Genomic DNA, 16,862 nt, shown 5'->3' with positions numbered 1-16,862 from the left:
TGGTGGTGCGGGGAGGAGTAGCATCAGATGTTATCCCACTGGAGGAGACGGGGACAAGGGGGAAGGAGTTGGCAGTGAGAGACGCTTCGTCTTTTGACGCTCAGCCAACCTGGCCAGGCACCCCATCTTTCCTGGAAGTGGCTGGCGGGTCAGCACCATGGACAGAGACCAGTCCCGCCCTCAATAGGCTCTGGCAAGTCACCCTTGCCCAAGACTTCAAAGCTTTGCTCTGGAGTTTGGGACCTGAGATCACTCAGGGACAAGAGGGATGGCTGAAAGTGTTCCTAACACATCTACATCCAAGAAGTTATGACTGAGAGGCTGCAAAGTCTCAGCCTTGAGTGGGAAGGACGAGACGCAGGCAAAGAAGCTGGGATTGAGTCCCATTATGGAAATTTTCCAGACAGTGGCAGAGGAGAAGTTCTGCTTCCCTTCTGAACAGTTTGATTTCGTTTGAGGGTTTGGGGTTAGGTGGAAAGGCAGTAAGTCCCAAACTCTTCGCCCGTGGTCTCCCTGTTGACCTGGGCTTTGGGACTGGGAGCCACCTCAACACTCACCCTCCTTCCACACGGGAGCTCAGCAGGCAAGCCCTGTGGGGACCCTTCCCCTCCCACCATGAGGAACGGAGCCAACACCTTGGTACAGAAACAAGGGAAAACACTCCCTGATTTTTAATCTGACTTCTGATAACAGCTCAATGGGCATCACACACACTTCCAGACCCTGTGGTGGGAAACCTTGGGAGAGTGTGGGAGGGGAAGGACAGAGACTCAGAATGGGGGGCGGAGGGACCTGAAATCCAAGACCTGGGTTGAAGTGGAGGCAGGAGGGGGCCTGTCAGGGCATACATTCCAATGGCTCCCACAGTGGGCAGCCAGAGGGCTAGGCCCTGCCCCCTGCACCTCAGGTGCCTCAGAGTTGGGGGTGATGAGGCATGTGAGATGCTGCCATCCCTCATCCTCTCCCTCTGGTGAACCAGGGGGCAGGGTGCAGGAGACTAAAGGAGCAGGCCCTCTTTGTTACCCTCCCAGCCACTCTAAAGTGTGGGGAAGGGGAGCCACCTCCTCTGTTTCAGAGAGAGGCTCACAGAGGGCAGGTCGCTTTGCCCAAAGTCCTGCAGCAGGGACTAGAACCCAGGAACACGAGACTGCCCAAGGTCAGGGCGGCTGCTGTGAGGCTGTGCTACTCCCACTTGGTGGACAGAGTGGGAATCAGCCAGGGAAGCAGAAGCATCATAGATTCCCCCTACAATGGGTGTTGGTGATAAATTCCCCACCCACGACCCTTTCCCCAGACTGCTCTCCATCACCACTCTGGGATACCTGATTTCCTGGTTTATGTGCTGCAGCCTTGGCTAAGATGGGCCAAAGCAGAGTCCCTTAGAACAAGGGATCCTGATGTCCTCCCACCAGGCCAGGGCTGAGGGCTCAGTCTCAGGGACAGCTTTCTTTGGCCAGTGGGGCAGAGGACAGGGCACCACCTCTCCCTCCCTCCAAGTCCGCCATCAATCCCTCAGGCCATTCCTAGACTCTTCATCATTATTATTTCTAAATCGGTACAAAACTGACAGTGATCAGCTCCGGTGACGAGAGGTAGAAACCCGGCCAGGCAGCCGGAGAAAATGGGGCAGAGTGAGTTAGGGCATAGGGCTGACTGGTGTTGGGACAAGAGGTTGTCAGATCCTGAGGGCCTCCATCTGTGGGTAAGGATGCAGGCGTGTCTCCCCCAAGCACAGGCGTCCCCACGATTCCTTCCCTGGCTCTGTTCTTCCCCAGATTAATCAGGGTAGTCTGAGATCTGAGGCAGGCAGAGTCTGGGGTAGTCAAATGGGGGTCAGATGGGGCAACAGAATCTTCCCTGGCACAACCTGACCCCCTTCTGGGCACCATCCTGCCCACGACCAGTGCTCAGAACCCAACATTCCCCAGTCTGACAGAGCAGATTGCAATATGCAGGAGGGAACAGAGGACTGGAACCCGGCGTCATGGAAAAGAAGCGATCCTTTGGGGGATCCCCTTTCCACACTCTGTCAAAAAAAAAAAAAAGTTTTAACCCAGGGGCTGATCTGGCTTTGGGGTCAGGAAGAGTGAGGGGCACCTGGCAGGGAAGGACCATCGAGTTAAGGCTGGAAGGTAGGTTGTTGTGTCTCTGGGGGCTGCTGGACGGGGAGGTCTCCCTGGAAGCTGGAGAGCTCAACTTTCTCCCCTCACTGATCTGGGACCTCAGCCTCCGGACCCCTTGATCGTGGTCCTTGGGCAACCCGCATCGCTCTGCCCTGTGCCGGTGGTGCTGACAGCCAGAAGGCCTGGCCTCACAAAGAAGCTGCCAGGATCTGCGACAAGGGAATGGACGAAATGAGAGCCCTGTGAGCGGAGCTGGGGCGGGGGGACTGGAGGGTGGGTGAGACAGGTAAGGACCCACAGACGCTTGGGCGGACAGACACGGGAAAGGGCAAAGGCAGACACATTTTGGAGAACACAGGTGGGGGCCCGGCCAAGGCGACATCTCGCCACCCCCACCCTCCATTGCACGCTCACCCCCATCCCAAAAGGCTGTGGCACCCCCGCGGGTCGGGCCGGGCACTGCGCGAAATACAGCACTGAAGGCGGCTGTCCCAGGAAGCCTCGGGGGCGAGGGGAAGGGCCGAGCAGCTACCCGCGCTCTGCCTCTCCCCGGGAGGTGCGTGGCTGCAGGGGCCTCAGGCAGGGACCGCCACAGTTCCATTCCCTCCCGCCCCCCGCTCCGGCCCCGCAGTCGCGCGGGGAAGCAGCCCAGCACGGCCCTGCCCTCCGCCCGGCCAGGGCGCGCGGGGGTCACATGATGGCGCAGCGGTTGCGGCGCAGCGCGCCCTGGAAGCGCAGGGCCGCGTGCACGTGCTTGCAGCGGGCGCAGCCGACGCTCTTGAGCAGCTCGCTGAAGAGCAGCAGGATGTGCCAGTTGTACTTGGCCGAGCATTCCACGTAGCCGCACTTCCAGGTCTTGCGCACCAGGTGCGACACGTTCCAGCGCGGAATCACGCGTCCGCGTTGCAGGTCCCGCTTGTTGCCCACGATGATGATGGGCGTCTCCGAGGTGCCGATCACCCTGCGGGGCGAGGCAGGAAGCTCAGAACTCTGCCAGTCTCACAACCGCTGAACGCCCAGCAGGGGAGGCTGTGCCTGGCCAATACTACACCACTGTATGTTCTGTTCCAGGCGCCGTCCTAAGCCCTGGAGGTGTTATATTCTCCGATCAGCACAACTGATCTAAAAGGTGGGTATTACTGTTATCCCCATTTTACCGATGAGGACACAGGCTTAAATGATCACTGGCTTCAAGTCAGGCAGCTGAGTGGCCCTGGAAGTCTTGTTCCAGAAGGCCCTGTTCTTAACTACTCTAGCCACTCCCACAGCCAGGGTCCCAAAATGAGTTAACAGAAATGGGGACAGCACAATGTGTGCATGTTTGAGTGTATGTGTGGGAATCCTAGAGCATATATACTTTTATCTGTGTCCCCATACTGTCCCCTTTTCTTAGGGACTGGCTAGCATTGGGGCATCCACAGAGGTGACAATGGACTGTGTTCCAGCCTCTCACCTCGTCTCCAGGATCTGCTGGCGGATGGTCTTGACGTACTCAAAGCTGTCAAAGCAGCAGATGTCGTAGACCAGGATGTAGGCGTGGACACTCCGGAGTCCCCTGCAGCAGGCATCTGCCCACTCCTGCAACAGCCCCAGCCATACCAGGGTCAGAGCAGCCATGAGGGCTCCCCTAGCCCCCAGACACTTCCCATCAGAGGGGCAGTGCTCTCACCTGCCACTGCACCTGAAGCCTTCCATACCTGCCCATCCCCAGGAGACCAGCCCTAGGGAGAATGGAGGAGCTCAGGGCTGCAACCTCCCCACTCCTAAGCCAGGACGGAGCAGGTCCCATTGTTTGACCTTCAGGGCCACTGCGCTGTCTTGTGCACATCTGGAGCTTAGCTCTGCCTTGCTCCATCTGTCCCCTCATCCATCCATTGAGGCCATGTTCAACAAGTACATTTATTAAGCACCTCTAAGATTCCAGCTCTGAGCAGGTGTTGGACCTATTAAAATTCGATCTGCCAAGGCAGCTGAAGTGCTGCCACCTCCACGAAGCCTTCCTGATTTCTCATCCTTCCTGCAAGCAAGGGACTACTCCCTCCATCTCCTGTGTTCTAACAATCTTTCAACTGCACTTTCATTAGAGCTGTTCCACCTCCAGTTCCCCACTTCTTCTGTGAGCTCCTGAGATGGCCACGGCCAGGCCGTCCTCATTTTCATATATTCCTTCCTTCCCCCAAAGTGTCTGGCACTGTTGGCTCAAAGCAGATGCTCCTTAATGCACCGCTGCTGAGCTCTCCATGGCCCAAGCTGCGATCCATGGGACTCCTGCCTCTCCCACTGCCCTTAGATTGCTATCAATGTGCCCCGTCTGTATGCTCCCCTCTGCCCTCAGGCTTGAGAAACACAAGGCCTAAGGAGAAAAAGATTCAGACTGTATGCATAATGGGCTGATGTGGAGCAGGGCCCCAGGGCAGCTTCAGGGAGATGAACTTCCGAATGTTTGTGGCAACTTCTCAAGGAATTGAGGGGTACAGCTGAAGATGAAGAGACTCCTAGAAAGGCCGATTAAACTAAACAGAAGTTTCCTCAGAGATACGTGATTCAACATGCCAGCGGTTGCAGCTGCAAGAGCAGCTTCAGGCAGCCAGTGTGTGTAAAGAAGAAGGTCCCTAGCCGGGCGCGGTGGCTCAAGCCTGTAATCCCAGCACTTTGGGAGGCCGAGGCGGGTGGATCACGAGGTCGAGTGATCGAGACCAACCTGGTCAACATGGTGAAACCCCGTCTCTACTAAAAATACAAAAAATCAGCTGGGCATGGTGGCGTGTGCCTGTCATCCCAGCTACTCAGGAGGCTGAGGCAGGAGAATTGCCTGAACCCAGGAGGCGGAGGTTGCGGTGAGCCGAGATCGCGCCATTGCACTCCAGCCTGGGTACCAAGAGCGAAACTCCGTCTCAAAAAAAAAAAAAAAAAAAAAAAAGAAGAAGGTCCCTAAAGTTGGGGGGGTGGGGGGCGGAGGCCTCCAAGGACAAAGGAAACCAGAGTCTTCTCCCACCAAAGCCCAGGTAAAAGACGGGCAGAAGGTGGAGGTACGTCTCCTGTCCCAGCATCTGAGTTGAGTGGGGCAGGGGCCAGGCACAAAGGAAGACTACAGTTCTCCACTTCCAAGAAGGATCAAAAGAAACGACTTTGGTGGCAGCAGTGCAGAGTTCAGTGTAACTTCAGAACCGCACTTTCCAACTCAAAGGCTTAGAAGATGCTGCAGTGGATTTCCCTAGGGAGATGATGTGGCATCTTTTCTTTGTGCTGAGGTTTAAATTTTTGGTACAGGGGGGAGGATGCTGAGGACAAACCTAAAACCACAGGAAACTGAACTGGTTGCTTAGGCCAAGGAAGACTGCATTGTGCTGGACATAGTGATCTCCGGGACTCTGGGACCTGCGTGTGTATATGGATGCTGCCCCGATCCCCCTGGACAAGTGGAGATCAGTGAGAAGTGGGAGGAATGAGAGGCTTCAGTCTCTTCAAGCTCTCTGCTGGGGAGAGGGAGCAGCTGCCAGCTTTTGAGGGTGTCAGCCCCACCTCTACTCCAACATGCTGCATCCTCAAGGGGACCTCCTGGCTTCCTCCCACCCACTCCTCTCGGGGTTCCTAAAAGGGAGAGAAGGAAGGCCTCTGATTGGCTAGCTTGTCCCTTCCCTCTTGATTGAAGAGAGGAAGCGGAGTTCCAAACTGTACAAGGCCATCTTGCAGCTGTGTCAAGACAGACGGAGCAATGGAAAGGGAGTCCAGCTTCAGGGACATGAGGCCTGAGAGAGGCTCAGCCACCTGGGTCTCAATCATGCATTTGCTGGTAACTCCTTTGGTGAGTTGCAAGCACTTTATAATCTCAGCTTCCTTCTCTGATAGCAGGGAGAGGCTCACACCCAGGAGACACTACTCTCCTGGGCTTGATCTCATCTGGCATTGTTCTCCAATGCAAATTATTTTGTTTTCAGACAGTGGCCATCAGGATTCTTAGGTTTTACACTTTTTCTTTTCTTTTTTTTTTTTTTTTTGAGACGGAGTTTCACTCTTGTTACCCAGGCTGGAGTGCAATGGCGTGATCTCGGCTCACCGCAACCTCCGCCTCCTGGGTTCAGGCAATTCTCCTGCCTCAGCCGCCAGAGTAGCTGGGATTACAGGCACGCGCCACCATGCCCAGCTAATTTTTTTTTTTTTTTTTTGTATTTTTAGTAGAGACAGGGTTTCACCATGTTGATCAGGATGGTCTCGATCTCTTGACCTCGTGATCCACCCACCTCGGCCTCCCAAAGTGCTGGGATTACAGGCGTGAGCCACCGCGCCCGGCCTTAGGTTGTATAATTAATCTTTGGTGCCACAAGGATCCCGTTTTTTATAGTAATTTCTCTGCCGAAAGTTCCTTACCTGGGCTCCAGGAGTGAAATCTTGGATATCCTAGAGTCCAAAACTCAGGGTCAGTCAAGAAGAAAAAGGCCAACCACCCAATAGAAAAATGGGCAAAGGACATCAATAGTTCTTGAAAAAAGAAACACAAAGGCCCTTAAACCTATGAAAAGATGCTCAATTTCACTCACAATCAAAGATGCAAATGAAGACTCCAAGAAGACTATCATATCTCATCTCTCAAATTATTAAATGTATTTGACTATACACTCTGATGGCAAGACTGTAGGAAAACGGGCTCACGGGAGCACAGCATATGCCACTGCTATAGAGGGGAATCTGGAAACAGCCCCCCACCCCCACTCACCAAACTCCAGTTACAGTCGCCCCTTTTTTTTTGTTTGAGATAGGGCCTCACTGTGTCATCCAGGTTGGAGTGCAGTGGTGCTATCAGCTCACTGCAGCCTCAATCTCCCGGCCTCAAGTGATGATCCCACCTCAGCCTCCCAAGTAGCTGGGACCACAGGCATGCACCATCATGCCCAGCTAATTTTTTGTATTTTTGGTAGCGATATGGTTTTGCCATATTGCCCAGGCTGGTCTTGAACTCCTGAGCTCAAGTGATCTGCCTACCTCAGCCTCCCAAAATACTGGGATTACAGGCATGAGCTGCCTTGAGAGGCTCTGTATTCACAATGCCATTTCCAGACATTGATTCCGTAGATATACCTACCTATGTACGAAATGACTTATCCACAAGGCACTGTTTGAAACAGCATGAGACTGAATACCACCCACTTGTCCAACAAGAAAGGACTTCAAGGTATAGCTCTTCAATGGAGTAGGGTTCGGCCATGAAAAAACAAGGAAATCCTCTAGATAATGACCTGGAAAAATCTTCAGGTTATCATATCAAATTTTAAAAACTGAGGTACAGGGCCAAGCATGATGGTTCACACTTGTAATCCCAGCACTTTGGGAGGCCAAAGCAGGAGGTTCACCCGAGGCCAGGAGTTCAAGACCAGCTTGGGTAACACAGCAAGACCCCATATATACAAAAAATTTTTAAAAAGAAAAGAAAAAAATCAAGGTACAGAACAGAACAGTGTAATTCTTGGTTTTTGTTTGTTTTTTGTTGTTCTTTATGTAAGAAGCAGGGAAGAAAGCATTTTCTTATTTGGGTAAAGAAACACTGAAAGTATGGATAAAAATCCTATAAGACACCAGGCACTGTAATCCCAGCACTTTGGGAGGCCAAGGCAGGCGGATCACTTGAGGTCAGGAGTTTGAGACCAACCTGGCCAACATAGTGAAACCCCATCTCTACTAAAAATACAAAAATTAGCCAGGTGTGGTGGCGAGCGCCTATAATCCCAGCTACTTGGGAGGCTGAGGCAGGAGAATTGCTTGAACCTGAGAGGTGGAGGTTGCTGTGAGCTGATGAGATTGTGCCACTGCACTCCAGCCTGGGTGACAGAGGGAGACTCCATCTCAAAAAAGAAAAAAATACTATAAGAACATTTAAAGAGAGTGGGGCAGGAATCAGGGTAAAGGGGGCAAGATGAAATAAACAAATCTCAGTGTGTAGGCTTGGAGCAACATTTGAATGTCCAATCAGGTGATTGTTAAAGCCTCCTTTAGAAAAGAACTAGAAGGCCCTGCCCGGAGACCATCTACCATGACAGGCTCAGCCTCACTGCTGCCGGGGCAGATGCAGGATCAGGCTTCTGTCTTTGCTGCTGACCCCAGGTGCCTGAGATGGGAGAACAGGTGTCTCCGGCAGGTGGGGCCAGGGCCCTCCTGCCTGATGCTGCTAACAGTGCTGGGCGCGGAGCTGCCTGCCAGCTCCCAGCCCTGGGTGTCAGCCTGAGAGACTGCTTGATTTGCTCGGTTACACCTGGACGAGCCTTGTCTCCTGCCTTCTGGGTCTCCACCACGGTGCCTGTCCTTCCTGGAAAAGCTCTGCACACTCTGGTCAGAGGCTTCCTTCAGTGAGCAAACATGTCTCAGAGCTCAGCTTCCTTTTTCTCTCCACTCCCTCTTAAGTCAAAGGTCAAGAGAAGGCAAGAGGATCTGGTGCCAGCAGGCAGTGGGGAAGGAACACAGAAGGCAAGGACCCTGGGGACATTTAAATCTAAACCAGCAAGCCGGGCGCGGTGGCTCAAGCCTGTAATCCCAGCACTTTGGGAGGCCGAGGCGGGTGGATCACGAGGTCGAGAGATCGAGACCAGCCTGGTCAACATGGTGAAACCCCGTCTCTACTAAAAATACAAAAAATTAGCTGGGCATGGTGGCGCGTGCCTGTAATCCCAGCTACTCAGGAGGCTGAGGCAGGAGAATTGCCTGAACCCAGGAGGCGGAGGTTGTGGTGAGCCGAGATCGCGCCATTGCACTCTAGCCTGGGTAACAAGAGCGAAACTCCGTCTCAAAAAAAAAAAAAAAAAAAAAAATCTAAACCTGCAGGGAGCGTCCCCAGCAGGGAGGTCCTGAGGTCAGGGGCAGAGCATCATTTAAGAGAAAAGGGCCTTGAGCAAGATACCTGACTGTGGTCTCCAGAGTCTCTGAGAACACACCCTTCCCAGGGCGCCGTCCCTTCTCTAGAGGGCATGGAGTATGGCTATGACAGGCACAGCCCAGAATACTCACTGGCAGCCTAGCGTTGCCTGTCCTTTTCTCTACCACCTCTTACCCGCCTAAAACCTACTTAATTGAGACATCACCTGCTGGGACCCCAACCCCACCCCAACACATTTGGGTGGCCTAGATACCCCCTTAAGGGCTGCCCCAGCTCCCTGCTCCTCCAATCATAGCACTTATCACACCGTTTAATAATTGCCTGTTAGCCTTTTCTCACCAGACTATGAGTTTCTCAAAAGCAAATTCCCTAGCTTTTTTGCTCACCATTCTGCAGCAGCGCCCGCCGCAGGGCCTGGCACAATGAAATGATCATCGAATATTTGTTGAAGAAACTAGCACACCCATGAATGGATTCCTGGAACAGCTCTAAGCAGGGTGGCCCAAGGTGCAGGGTGAAACTCTCGAACTCAGCAATGGGGCCCCAGCAAGAGGGCCTGAGCAGCAGCAGGCTGGAATCCAGCCTTTCCGCTCCCCATCCATTTTCCCACTAAACCCATGCCGCCCCAGGGTCCTCCTACCTGCAGCGTGTTGACAGGGAAGGCGCTGATGGGTGGAAAGTCGAGAATCTGGAGGTCGTGCACGTGGCCGTTCATGACAACAGCAGGCAGGTAGAGGCGGCGGGCGGTGGTGGGCACGCAGACCTCGCTGAACTCGTTGTACAAGAACTGACGCACGATGGCACTCTTGCCCACACCTCGCGCCCCCAGCACGGCCACCCGGTAGGTGGAGACCATGCCTCCCGCCCCACTCCGCCACCTCGTCCTTGCCGCTGTCTGGGGCTCCCCAGGGCTGCATATTCCAGGGGCTGGGGGCTCAGCCACCGTCAGGACCAACCATTGCTGCCTCTGCTTGCCTTGGGCCCTCTGCGGCCTCCACCTGGACTGTGGGGACAAGAGGTGGGCTTAGTGCCCTGGCTTATCCCTGGACATGGGCTGCACTTTTCCACCTCTGGGACTTTGCTGAAGCTGTTACTGCCACTTCGAATGCCTTCCCTTTCCCGAATGCCTTCCCTTTCCCGGAACCATCCAAAACCTCTCCATCCCTCCTCCGTTTTCCCCTGCATTCCAGTAGCAGGATTCAATCTTTCTTGACTTATACTATGACCCGACTCTTCTCCAGGTCCAACTCCAACCGACAGACTGCAGGGCAGAGTGGGAAGGGCACTGCACTTGGTTCGATCCCAGCTTCCCCAGAGAGCCTGGGACAAGATGTGACACCTCTGAGTCTGTGTCGTCCTGAACGGCTGAGACTGGGCAAGGGTGTCTCCGTGCCAGCACTCCTGACATTTTGTGGGGAGAGAACTCGATTGTGCAGGACTGCCCACACATCGAAGGACATTTGCCTTCCACGGCTCCCAAGAGGTAACTGCCAGCAGCACCCTCCAGTCACCATGATGACCAAAAATTCCCCCCACCCCCATTTCCAAATGCCCCCGGTTGAGAATTCTGCACTAGATGACCACCTCGCCTCTGGGGTGCAACATTGCTGACCACTCTGCTGGCATGCCCATACAGTTATCCTTGGTCAATATGACATCTCTAAGGGACAGGTACTGTTATTCCCACTTTAGAGAGAAGCTTAGGAGTAAGACATGTGCCCAGTCACAAGCCGAAGGGCAGCTACTCTTTTCTACGATGTCGCAGTACTTCTCCCAACTTTCTAGTTCAGTGATTCTTTTTTTTTTTTTTTTTGAGACATAGTCTCATTCTGTCGCCCGGGCAGGAGTACAGTGGCGTGATCTCAGCTCACTGCAGCCTCCGCCTCCCGGGTTCAAGCCATTTTCCTGCCTCAGCCTCCCAAGTAGCTGGGATTACAGGCACCTGCCACCAGGCCTGGCTCGTTTTGGTATTTTTACAAGAGACAGGGTTTCGCCGTGTTGGCCTCAAAGTCCTGACCTTGGGTAATCTACCCGCCTCAGCCTCGCAAAGTGCTGGGATTACAGGTGTGAGACACCGCACCCAGCCAAGCTCAGTGATTCTAACCGGTGAATGCGTACAGGCCAAGGTCTGGGGCTGATTCTCTGGTATCCCCTGGAGCCCAGAGAGCCTGGCACATAGCAGGTGCCCAGGAAAAGGTTGCTAGGGGGTTGGGCCTTGATAGGCATTCATTAACTCCTCGCTTGCTCAGTTTCAGTGACTTGAGGGCTTGGGTATAAATCTCAGCTCTGATGTGTCCTTGCTGCAGGTGAGTGGGCAAATCACCTTCTCAACTGAAGCCATGCGTCTGCATATAGGTAAAATGAGGTCAATAGCCCTTATTTCCGAGAAAATCCAAGTCAGTCTCTTAGCCGGGAAAAGGAGAGAAGCTTTCTTCTTTTGTTGGTGATGGTGGCCAGAGAGGCTGTGACATGCCTGAGACCTCCTGTCTGGTTTCCCAGGAGGCTGACATCAGCACAGGCTAACGGGCTCCAGGGCAAGTGGGCTCGCTGGATTCTGGCAAGGCCACGCTTTTCTGCATGGGTGCGTCCTTTCCTGCGGATGCCTGTCCTTTCCATGGATGCATAATCCACAGCTGAATGTCCCCCACGTTATCCTGGTTCGGTGGACTCACTCCACGGGGTATGTGTGTGCACACGGCATAGTAAGGAAAGGTCAGGATGTGGAGTGAGAACCACCAGGGCTTGATTGCTAGCTCTGCCATTCACCTGAAATGTGACCTTGGGCAAGAAACTTACTAGAGTGTTATGAGATGTGCACGGAAACCCCAGTGCCTAGCCCAGAGTAGGTGTTCAATAAACAGTGGCACTGCTATGGGCAGGGGTCATTCATTCACCTGCGTTTCCCACCGTGTCAGTGGCACCTCCTGGCAATCCCAGGAGGGGTTGCTAGCTACTGTTACATGGGCTCACGTGCATGCAGTACATGTGTGTGAGAGTCTTCTCATTTTATTGAAGGGTTAAAAAACAAACCCTCAAACAAAAAACCCCAGTGACTTAGGGAAATGAAGACGTCACGGCCTAAGACTAGGACCCTGAACTCCTGCCTGCCCCATGCGCTGTCCCTTCTCCAACAGGTGTTTATACACTTACATGGGCTCCCAACTAGGGGAAAGTACCTATCCCTCCTGCCCATGTGTCCCTCCAGGCCCCAAGGCCCCTTAGGCATCCCTGGACACCACCAGCATGGCAGAGAGACTCCGCTGGGTTCATTATATAACCAGCACAGGCAGGTGGGGAGGGGGGAGGCCTAGGGGAGGAAGAGAGGTCAAGGAACGGAAGAAGAGTCCCGGCCTCTCTGGGTGTGGCAGCTCAGAGGTTTCTAGGATGCACCCTACGCTACCTGCAGATTGTCCCGGACACCACACTCCCTGCCCAGAAACCAGCCCTTTCTGGGGAGTGGCAGGGAAATGCAAAAGGGGCACTACTCAGGAAATAGGGGAAGGGGCCCAGGAGGCCCCTAGGCTGGGGCCAGCCTACTGGAACTCACCAGGCCCAAGTGTGGCCCTGTCCCCAACTCAGAAGCGATCGGTGGCCCCTCCTTCTTCCCAGGCAGAGGTCCTAGATCTAAAGAGTATATGAATCTAACAACCTTGCCTGGGTGGGAAAGGGAGGGGGCTGTCCCAAGAAGCAGGGCCCAGGCCCCTGAGCTGCTTTCTCCCCAGGGCCTGCGCTCTGCAGTGAGTCTGCAGACAGCGCCCGGCAAGAGACCGCCCGGCAAGAGATCCAAGAGACCAGAGACACGCACAGGGGCCAAAGCCTGGTTCTGTCCCCTTCCCTGCGCCCGGACACCTGGGTCGCTGCCCAAGGCTGAGAGTGGGGGCTTCGCGGATCCCGAGGGCCGGGTCACAAGTCTGCCAGCTGTTTGTTCCAGCCACGTTCGCGTGGGGGCAGGTTAGGGGGCGACAGAGGAAGCTGCGCTCCCCGTGACCTGATTGGCAGGAGTTTGGGGGGATGCCGAACCCCAGCTCGCTTTCCGGCTCCAGCACCTGGCAGGCACCCCCACCCCCGGCTCCAGCTCTCACGTGGCGGCCCCGCACCGCTTCCCCGCCAGCTCGCCGGCCCCCTCCTAGTCCCGGACGCCCCTGGCCCCGCCGTCTCCTCCTCCCTCGCCCCCGGGCCGACCCTCCCCCGCCCCTGCCGCAGCCCCCGCCCCTGCCCCGGCCCCGCGCCGCCCCCGACCGCTTCCCCTCCTCCTGCCGCTTACCCGGGGCCGTCCCAGCTGCCCCCTGCCCTGGCCGGCCGGTCGCTGGGGCTGCGCTCCCCCCGGGCTCCGGCGCTGCCCCCCGGCTCCCCCGCCCGGGGGGAGAGAAGTGGGGACGCCCCCGGCTGCCCAGTTGGGGCGGGCTCAGGGCAGGCGCGCGGGGGCAGATGCGGGCCGCCGAGGGGGTAGGAGCCTCCAGCCCCAGCTCTGCCTCCGGAGCGCGCCGCCCGCTCGCGCTGGAAGGAGGATGGGGGAGTGCGGGCTGGCATTCCGCTGGGTCCCTGAGCCTGACGCATTCCCTTGGTTAGCCCTGGCCGGATTCTTTCATCCCTGGTCTCGACCTTCACACTCCTCCAGACTCTCCCTGCGAGAATTTAGCGCTAACCTGGAAGAGCTGCAGAAAGGCGTGGGAAAGCCCTCGAGGCCTTTGCTTCCTTCCGACTCTTGCCCTCACATGCCTCTCGTTGGTCAGCAGGTCCCCGTGTGCCCTGCACGGTGTGCTAGAGACATCCAGGCTCTGCTCTTCCACCCTCCTGGAGGGCTGAGAGAAGGGTGATCACTGTCACCCTTCACTGCGGCAATGAAAGGCAGACCTGGCTGGCACAAAGCGAGGTCTCCCCTGCCAATGCGTGACCTCCACACCCCTAAAACTGCCACGGGCCTCTTCTTTCCAGAATGGGAGATGCCAGCATTAGTCAGGATTGAGGGCAAAAGCACCCATGTATTTATTCTAAAACAGTCATCAATGTCTAAACTTTGATGATCAATGTCATGTCATAATCAATGTCATCATTGATAGCCAACCTTTATTTTGCCAGTGTGCTGTGAGCTTTGCACGCATCCTCAGACCGAATCCTCACAATTCTATGGGGTAGATTGTTTCCCCCACTTTACAGATGTAATAGTTGAGGCTGAGAAGCTTGTCTCACTTACATGTAAAAGGTGAATACAAAGATTGAGAGTCCCTAGCTGAGCAGTCACTGATGAGCTTGGTATGAGGCTCACAGTCCAATGTGAGACCGAAAGTAGACACACAACATTAAAATGTGTTGGGTGCAAAGTCAAGGTGCTACGGAGGGCAGAGGAAGTGGGACAACTCATTAGAGGAGTCACTGAAGCTTTGCAGGAGGCAACTTTCAAGGAAGCAACCTTGAAAGAAGTAGATTTTGGGCCGGGCGCGGTGGCTCAAGCCTGTAATCCCAGCACTTTGGGAGGCCGAGGCGGGTGGATCACGAGGTCGAGAGATCGAGACCAGCCTGGTCAACATGGTGAAACCCCGTCTCTACTAAAAATACAAAAAATTAGCTGGGCATGGTGGCACGTGCCTGTAATCCCAGCTACTCAGGAGGCTGAGGCAGGAGAATTGCCTGAACCCAGGAGGCGGAGGTTGCGGTGAGCCGAGATCGCGCCATTGCACTCCAGCCTGGGCAACAAGAGCGAAACTCCGTCTCAAAAAAAAAAAAAAAAAAGTAGTAGATTTTGGGGACTGGGTGGGGGGAGACTGTGTAGCAGAAGAAAGCTGAAGAAGTCAAGAGCAATTACACAGGCTTGAGAAGTGAGTCTGGGAACCAGACAGGAGCCCATGAGGCTGGAAGCATGGTGAGTGAAGAGGCCGAGAGGTTGGCCACAAAGACCCTGATTGACAGGATGAGGAGTTTGGATCCAGCTCTGTGCTGGATGGAAAGTCATGGAAAAGTTTTAAAGCAGGGAAGCACCGTGGTCACATTGCATTTTAGAGCCTCCAGGGCAGGAGGCAGAGCAGGAGCTTGAGAGATATCCTAAGTGTTTTTACCCTGGGACCCTGCATCCTTCACTAGGACCCCCTATTACTGTGTGCTCCGACTTCCACCCAGAACTGTTTGCCTCCACCCTCTCACCACTGCATTTTGGGCACCTTCCCGGTTCCCCCCTTCCCTCTCCTGTTCAGATACACAGGAGAATCGGTATGAGCCTGGGCTTCAGAATCAGAGCTGGATTTAAATCTTGGCTCTGCCACTTACTATTGTGACTGAGGCAAGTAACCTGAAGTCTCTGAACCATAATAGTCTCATTTACTAAATGGAGTGTGATTAGTTGTCCCTCATTGTTGACAGAGTGTAAAGGAGCTGAGAGATATAAAGTCCTTAACAATGCCTGGCATGTAGGAAGTCTCAGCGTGTGGCTTTTATTTATTTATTTTTTGCCATTTTTAGGGATACTTGGGCATCCTAGGGGAGGTTGAGCAACACCCTGGTACAGCGGTTCCGTTTATTGTGGGTAGGCTCCCAGGGGGTGGGGTGGGGTATGAGAAGGACCAGGGCACCGGCTACAAGTGAGTATAGGGCTGAGATGAATTTGGCTTCCTCCTGGAGCACTACTTTTGGGGAATAAATCAGATTTCAACTGGCCCTGTGGGATCACGTGGGGTCGCTAAGAGCCTTTTGATTGCATCACCTATCCCTTCATTGTATCTGAAAATCTCGAATCCTCACCCTGCCTGAGGATCCCAGGCTTTATCTCTACTGCCCCAGGCTGTAACCCTCCATTCTGGTTTCATTCCAGCCCAAGGTGGACTAGAAGTAAGAAATTAAAACACACTGGGCGCAGTGGCTCACATTTTTAATCCCAGCACTTTGGGAGGTCAAGGAGGGCAGATCGCTTGAGCCAAGAAGTTCAAAACCAGTCTAGGCAACATGGTGAAACCTCATCTTTTAAAAACATACAAAAACAGCTAGGCGTGCTGGTGCATGCTGGTAGTCTCAGCTACCTGGGAGGATCACTTGTGCCTGAGAGGTCAAGACTGCAGTGAACCGTGATAGTGCCACTGTACTAGGGGAACACAAAGCCATGGGTTAACTTCAGGGCCTCATACTGGCCTTCAATGGAAGGTCATTTAAAGCATTATTATTATTTTTTTTTTAGACGGAGTTTCGCTCTTGTTACCCAGGCTGGAGTGCAATGGCGCGATCTCGGCTCACCGCAACCTCCGCCTCCTGGGTTCAGGCAATTCTCCTGCCTCAGCCTCCTGAGTAGCTGGGATTACAGGCACGCGCCACCACGCCCAACTAATTTTTTGTATTTTTAGTAGAGACGGGGTTTCACCATGTTGACCAGGATGGTCTCGATCTCTTGACCTCGTGATCTACCCGCCTCGGCCTCCCAAAGTGCTGGGATTACAGGCTTGAGCCACCGCGCCCGGCCTAAAGCATTATTTTTATTTAAAAAAGCAAACAGCGATTCTAGCTACATAAAGTAGAAGATAGAGTTGCCTGAAATTAGGATACAGTTGTCATCTTAGTTTGCTGAGAGTCACTTTGGCCTAAGAACATGCACCCTTAGGGGCCTGTTCACCCTCCCCTATCATCAGGAGCACTTTGGCGGCAACATGTGAAAGATCCTGTATTTCGATCTGACCTTGAGCCTCAGGTGGGTCTGGCTCAGCTGAGGATGGCTGTTGGCTGAGGTGCAAACTCAGGGAGCCAGACACATGTGCCTGCAGTAGCTAAGGCACAGATGCGAAGTGGAACAGAAATGTCAAAGACCGAAACCTGCCTAGCTCTGCCCCTGTGCCGTCGTAGCTCAGGATCCCAATGCGCTTTCACGATCCCACTGAGCTTTCAGAGGCTGTTTAGCCAGA

General features: G+C 54.3%; 1 protein-coding gene across 1 annotated transcript; it reads right to left on the bottom strand.

Annotated features, from left to right (window-relative positions):
• Positions 1-640: 640 nt before the first annotated feature.
• Positions 641-13,494, bottom strand: RASL10B (RAS like family 10 member B). Its single transcript, XM_039476672.2, has 4 exons — positions 13,250-13,494; positions 9,626-9,988; positions 3,577-3,701; positions 641-3,084 (listed from the first exon to the last, which is right to left on the bottom strand). Exons 2-4 carry the CDS (start codon positions 9,839-9,841, stop codon positions 2,814-2,816), a joined length of 612 nt encoding a protein of 203 aa, XP_039332606.1. The 5' UTR covers positions 9,842-9,988; positions 13,250-13,494; the 3' UTR covers positions 641-2,813.
• Between the last annotated feature and the right edge of the window lie 3,368 nt (positions 13,495-16,862).

This window comes from Saimiri boliviensis, chromosome 17, assembly GCF_048565385.1.
Source record: "Saimiri boliviensis isolate mSaiBol1 chromosome 17, mSaiBol1.pri, whole genome shotgun sequence".
Classification (NCBI taxonomy): Eukaryota; Metazoa; Chordata; class Mammalia; order Primates; family Cebidae; genus Saimiri; species Saimiri boliviensis.
Note: the sequence above shows the minus strand (reverse complement) of the source record. Positions and strands in the feature narration are given on the sequence as shown.